Source organism: Cebus imitator, unplaced genomic scaffold (genome assembly GCF_001604975.1).
Source record: "Cebus imitator isolate Cc_AM_T3 unplaced genomic scaffold, Cebus_imitator-1.0 Scaffold306, whole genome shotgun sequence".
Classification (NCBI taxonomy): Eukaryota; Metazoa; Chordata; class Mammalia; order Primates; family Cebidae; genus Cebus; species Cebus imitator.
The window spans coordinates 1,646,490-1,652,982 of NW_016107621.1; the positions used below are offsets into that span (position 1 = coordinate 1,646,490).

Below are 6,493 nucleotides of genomic sequence, written 5' to 3' on the forward strand. Positions count from 1 at the left end.
CTAGAATTTGAATTTTAGGAAAAGAACTAATCAAAAAAAAAAAAAAAGGTAGGCTGGGTGGTGGCTCTCGCCTGTAAACCCAGCACTTTGGGACGCTGAGCAGGTGGGCGGATCATCTGAGGTCAGTAGTTGGAGACCAGCTTTACCAACATAGTGAAACCCTGTCTTCACTAAAAATTCAAAATTAGCCAGATATGGTGGCTCATGCTTGTAATCCCAGCAACTTAGGAGGCTGAGGCAGGAGAATTGCTTGAAGCCGGGAGGCAGAGGTTGCAGTGAGCCGAGATCGCACCATTGCACTCCAGCTTAGGCGACAAGAGGGAAACTCCGTCTCAAAAAAAAAAAAAAAAAAAGAGTTAATGATAATCATACCCATGTCTTAGTGGTGTTTGAAGAAGAAGTAAGTTAATAATGCAAGGATCATGGTATAGGTACACGGCAAGCCCTGGATCCATGTTGCTTGCTACCATCATCTTTCCCTCACATATCTCAGCAAATCCATGTGCCTGAGCTGGAGTGAGACAGAAATGAGTTCAAGTCCCGCTTTATTCTTGCTGTATCTTTAACCGAGTATCTTTAACTTGGCCTCTCTGTGCCTCAGTTTTCCTCCCTGTTAAACGGTGGTTACAACTGTTTTCTTCAGTGGAGGACACTTAGGGATGGGGAGGCCCTTAGCACTCCTGAGCACTCTGCCAGGCCGAGGATCAGCTCTGGCCATTACGTGATTGAATGGGAAGGAAGAAAGCAGGTAGTGGCGGAGAGCCGGGAAGGGTTATCCTGTGAGGAGGCCCCCCCACAAAGGCTGGAGGGGCTCTGGGTTGCGGTGGCATCAGAGGCTTTAACCCGTCCAAGGCCCCGCCTCTCCCTGAGGTCCAGACACCGCGCCCAAGGAGGGGGCCTGGGAAGGACAAGGGCTGAGGGTAAGACCCACGCGTGGCGCGGAGGCTGGGCCAGGTGGGGGTTGGGGCCTCGTCCTGCCCTCGACCCTCTGCCTCCCTCCAGCCGAGGAGACCTGGGGCTCCGGCCATGCCCGGCGCGTGAGGAGGAGGGATGCTCGGCAGGTGGGGACATGCTGGGGGAGGGGCTGTTGGCCCCCCTCTCCGCTCACCTGGGCCGGCGGCCGCTGGCGCCGCTGTCCCTGCTGCTTGCCGCGCCGGACCGCCCTCCCTGTCGGCGTCCGCGGCCCGGCCTGGCCCGGCCCGGCCCGGCCCAGCCCGGCTCAGCTCGGCCCTGCCGGCCCGCGGCTCGGCCAGATCCGCATGCGCCGCCGCGCCTCCCTCGCTCGCGCCGCCGCCGCGTTCCGCGCGCCCCCGGGACCCCCTCCCGCCCGGGGTCCCCGCGCCCAGCCTCCCGAGGCCCACGCGCAGTCACACCCGGCCGCGGCGTGGGGTGCACGGCTGCACGGGCACGGCGGCGTCACACGCTGCACACTCCCACGGGGTCACGCTTGCCACGCTGCCACATTCGCGGGGGCCTCGGCGCAGAAACTCACCCCCGCATCCACGCGCTCGTGCGCCGTCACTCCCTCCTGTGGGGTCCCACGGGGTCACACCCTCACGCTGTCACACGCGGCGTTCACACTGGAACCGTGTCACCCACCACCACATACTCCAATAGTCACCACCGCCCACGCGGCGTCACACACAAACGCACCTGTCACACACAACCGCACACTCCCCGGCAATCACCAGCAGTGTCATAGGCCCATAAATCGCGCCCAGTGTCACAGCCACAGTGTCACACACTCTACACACTCGAACCTGCATCGCCGCACCGCACACATCATAGTCCCAGGGGTTCGCAAACAGCAGCACAACAGAGACACCCACAGCCACACACAAGAATGGGGCCCCGGTGTCACACATCCTCACTTGAGACATGTGGTGTCGCACACTGTCACGGTCTAATAGTCGCACGCTTCCATGTAACACACCTCACAAGTCCCACACCCTACCGCACAGGCTGACACAGTGTCACCCACCGTGTCACCATAAGGTCACAAAAGAACAGAATCAATGCCTGCCACATGCGGTGTCATGCACGTGTAGTCACACTGTAACACGGGATCACACACGGAGGATGACGCGAGGTGTTGCCACAGTCATGCTTGCCCTCCTAGTCACTGAGAGTCACGCAGGTCATATAAGTGCATAGATACGCAGTGACACAGTGCCTTACATGCAAGTGCACACACGCACTCGGTCCTCCCTCACTTTCTCCCCTAGCTGGTTCTGAGAGGCCCTGGGGCTTAGCGTGCGCCCCAGATCCCTCCTGGAGCTGGGAGAGAGGGCGGGAGCTACGAGAGCCCGTGGGCGTGGCTCGCCTGGCCTCGCCCCTCCTGGGAGTAGAGCACGGAGGCAGGGCGCTGAGCGACGTTATCCCGGCTCCGCCCACTCTATTTGCAGCTACGTGGCGGCGTGGCCTTCTGTGGCCCCGCCTCCCAGTCTAAGTGGCGGGCAGAGGGGGCGGTGCTGAGCGAAGAGCGAATGCAAGCTGACTCCTGTCCCGCCCACCCGCGTTAGGCTCCGCCCCTCGACTTCAGCCGCGGGCGGAGCGGGGCTGAGGAGTGGCTCTGAGAGCCAGCTCCGCCCCGTTGTTCCTGCACGAGTAGGGCAGAGAGCGCCGCCCAGCAGCCAGTGGGTTCCCGCGTGTGCCGAGACTCTGAGGCCTTGCACTCCCACGACCCCGCAGGATGGCCGTCAAGAAGATCGCGATCTTCGGCGCCACCGGCCAGACCGGGCTCACCACTCTGGCGCAGGCGGTGCAAGCAGGCATGAGCTGGGGCGGGCGGGGCATGTCAGGGGAAAGAGGGGCAGAGCTTTAGGAAGGGGCACCATGGGGCCGGGCCGAGGCTGGCTGGAGCCTTGAGCGCCCCAGCCAGGTGAGGACTCAGGGGCCAAAGCACGTGGCCACGGGGGCAGAAATGGGGAAAGTTGTGAGATCCAAGTTTATGTGAGTTCAAGGCAGAGAGGAATCGACCATGGGAGCCCTGGGAGGGACCTGGAGGCACAGCCGTGTGTGTATGTAAGTCCAGGGCTCTTATGCAATGCCGTTGTCATTATTGTGGTCGAGGTGGTGTTTGTTCGCAAGCCAGTCTTGCTCTGTCGTCTCTTCACTTGGGAGCTCTCAAAATGGAATGGGAATTTGTGCTACCCCACTTGACAGATGAGAAGACTGAGGCCCAGAGAGTGACTTGCCCAATATCACACAGCTGGTAACTGACAGGGCTGGGATTTGAACACAGCTCATGCTCTTAATCACGAGTCCTCAGGCTCTTGGCTGGTGCACGAGAGCTGGAAAATGAAAAAGTTGGGGGCTCAGATTGCTTTGAGTACCTAATGGGAAGGAGTCACAGAGAGACGTGAGTGAAGACTTGGGGACAGCAGTCCTGGGAAAGCCACTGAGGGCTGAAAATTTGAAGGTGCCCCAGGAGAGAGGGCAGGAAAGGAGACAACCATCTCCCAGCACCCCCTGTCCCCACAGCCCAGACTTGACCAACTCCCAGCTGGGCCTGGGACTTCCAGATATGGGGCCCCACCCCAGCAGGCCTTGGTGACTCTAAAGATATTGACTATCTGCATGCCCCAAAAGGGTGGAGGACGCCAGGACCCCACTCTGCTGTCTCCCTTGGAGGGAATATGAAAGTTCTTCACTAGGCCTATACCTCTTCCCATCCCCAGGCAGACCACGTGAGCATCGTGACTTGTGGAGAGTGGGGAGCTGTGGGCCTCAGTAAGAACCAATTTGCTGATAAGCATTTATTGGAGAGTACTGGAGAAGGAAATAAGAGGGAAGTTGAGAGGTGCTGAGTCACCTGGAAAACCACTGAATTCCACTCACCCTGCTGGTCATAGCTGGGACTGCACTCAGGGGAGTTGAGAACTGGAGCCCACGGAGCTTCAAAGCTGTGGTGCCGAAAAATCTCTTCCCAGCTCTCAGCTTTGCTGTCCCCAATAGCCAAAGGAAGGGCAGGCCAGGCACAGTGGCTCATTCCTGTAATCCCAGCACTTTGGGAGGCCAAGGCGGGAGGATAGCTTGAGGCCAGGAGTTTGAGACTAGCCTGGGCAACAGAGCAAGATCCCATCTCTACAAAAATATAAAAAATAAAAATAAATTAGCTGGGTGTGGTGATGCATGCTGTAGTCCCAGCTACTCAGAAGGCTGAAATGAGAGGATTGCTTGAGCTCAGAAGTTGAAGGCTACAGTGAGCTGTGTTTGTGCCACTGCGCTCCAGCCTGGGTGACCTAGTGAGACCCTGTCTCTAAAATGAAAAAAATAAATAATTAAAAAGAAAGAAAAAAGCCGGGCGCGGTGGCTCAAGCCTGTAATCCCAGCACTTTGGGAGGCCGAGGCGGGTGGATCCCGAGGTCAAGAGATCGAGACCATCCTGGTCAACATGGTGAAACCCCGTCTCTACTAAAAATACAAAAAATTAGCTGGGCATGGTGGTGTGTGCCTGTAATCCCAGCTACTCGGGAGGCTGAGGCAGGAGAATTGCCTGAACCCAGGAGGCGGAGGTTGCGGTGAGCCGAGATCGCGCCATTGCACTCCAGCCTGGGTAACAAGAGTGAAACTCCGTCTCAAAAAAAAAAAAAGAAAGAAAAAGAGTCCGGGTGTCGTGGCACACACCTGTAGTCCCAGCTACCTGGGAGGCTGAGGCACAAGAATCGCTTGAACTTGGGAGGTGGAGGTTGCAGTGAGCCGAGATCTTGCCACTGCACCATTGCACTCCAGCCTGGGTGACAGAGAAAGACAGAGAGGAGAGAGGGGAGAGAGAGAGAGAGAGAGGCAAAAGAAAAGAAAGAAGAGAAAAAGTAGGAAACAAAAAGGAAGGAAGGAAGGAAGAAAATGAAAGAAAGAAAGAAAGAAAGAGAAAGGGCTTGGAATAACCGGAGTTCACAATGGTTCTGTAGGGCTAAGAGTCTTGACAGGCATGAACTCTGGAGCCAGCCTTCCCACATTCAAGCTTACAGCCTGTGTGGCCAAATGCCTTGTCATCTGTGTACCCAAATATGTGTAAGGTGGAGACGAAACTGGTAGTGCTTGCCCTAGGGCTCTTGTGATAATTAAATGAGATATTATATAGGAAGTACTTAGACTAGCATTGAATTCTGCAGTGTCTGGATCAGACTCAGGTAAAAATTCAACCTTCTCTACCTACTAGCTGTGTGATCCTGGCCCAGTTGCCTAAAATTGCCTCAGTTTCCCAAAATTGCCTCAGTTTCCCCATCAATGTGGACAGGACAAGGCCAGGCATGGTGGCTCATGCCTATAATCCCAGCACTTTGGGAGGCCGAGGTGGGCAAATCACCTGAGGTCAGGAGTTCAAGACCAGCTTGACCAACATGGAGAAACCCCGTCTCTCCTAAAAACACAAAAATTAGCCAGGCATGGTGGCAGGCACTTGTAATCCCAGATACTTGGGAGGCTAAGGCAGGAGAATCGCTTGAACCTTGAAGGCAGAGGTTGCAGTGAGCAGAGATTGCGCCACTGCACTCCAGCCTGGGCAACAAGAGTGAAACTCCATCTCAAAAAAAAAAAAAAAAGGGTCAGGGAGATGGCAGTAAATATGACACAGTCCCTAGACCCACAGGGTGGTTGGTTTGCTGCAGGTCAGCATAAGGAGGGCTGTGACAGAGGAAGTACAAGTGACTGAGGGGACCGGGGAAAGAGGGTGAAGGGTGTTCCTGGCAGAGGGGACAGCACGTGCAAAGGCCAGGAGGCAGGAAGCAGCACCATGCATTTGAGGAACTGAAAGAAGTGCAGTGGGGGCTGGGCGCAGTGGTTCACATCTGTGATCCCAGCACTTTCAGAGGCTGAGGCAGGTGGATCACCTGAGGTCAGGAGTTGGAGACCAGCCTGGTCAATGTGCCGAAACTCCGTCTCTACTAAAAAAATACAAAAAAAATTAGCCGGGCATGGTTGCGGGTGACTGTAGTCCCAGCTACTCGGGAAGCTGAGGCAGGAGAACCGCTTGAACCCAGGAGGTGGAGGTTGCAGTGAGCCACGATGGTGCCACTGCACTCCAGCTGGGCAACAGAGTGAGACTCTGTCTCAAAAAAAAAACTATAAAGAAGTGTTGTGGGTGAAGAGGGCAAAGGCTTCAGCAGAGGCTGGAGAGGGGAAGCCAGATCCCGAGGGTCCTGGAAGGCTGGCATGAGAAGCATGGGTTTTATCACAGGGCATTTCAGGATTTCGGGAGGCACCTGAGCAGGGAAGCACTTAAATATCACTGCGGAAAGCTCTGGGTGGCTGCCGTGTGGAATGTGGATTGGAGAGGGCAGGACTGGGTCCAGGAGCCCAGGGAGGACCCAGGAAAGGGGCCAAGAAGGAGACTCAGGCCTCCACCAGGCCAGGAGATAAAGTCACAAAATGATTAAAGGACATAATAGGCTGGGCTCAGTGGCTTACGCCTGTAATCCCAGCACTATAGAAGGCCATGACAGGCAGATTGCTTGATCCCAGGAGTTCAAGACTAGCCTGGCCAACATGG

At 56.2% G+C, this 6,493-nt stretch overlaps 2 protein-coding genes across 3 annotated transcripts in view; one reads left to right on the forward strand and one right to left on the reverse strand.

Moving 5' to 3' along the window:
* The window catches only part of SPTBN4 (spectrin beta, non-erythrocytic 4), a 114,646-nt gene extending 112,635 nt beyond the window's left edge, over positions 1-2,011 (reverse strand). The window contains exon 1 of one of the 2 annotated variants that reach the window (XM_037729458.1): positions 1,493-2,011. The gene's annotated coding sequence lies outside the window, so the exon portion shown is untranslated. Of the gene's footprint in view, positions 1-1,108; positions 1,413-1,492 lie in introns of those variants that run through there. The other variant, XM_017503200.2, reaches the window with a different exon arrangement.
* A 529-nt stretch (positions 2,012-2,540) lies between these two features.
* BLVRB (biliverdin reductase B) overlaps positions 2,541-6,493 on the forward strand; it is a 22,403-nt gene continuing 18,450 nt past the window's right edge. The window contains exon 1 of the mRNA XM_017503203.2: positions 2,541-2,771. Coding sequence (XP_017358692.1) covers positions 2,693-2,771 — 79 coding nt within the window. The 5' untranslated portion in view covers positions 2,541-2,692. The remainder of the gene's footprint in view (positions 2,772-6,493) is intronic.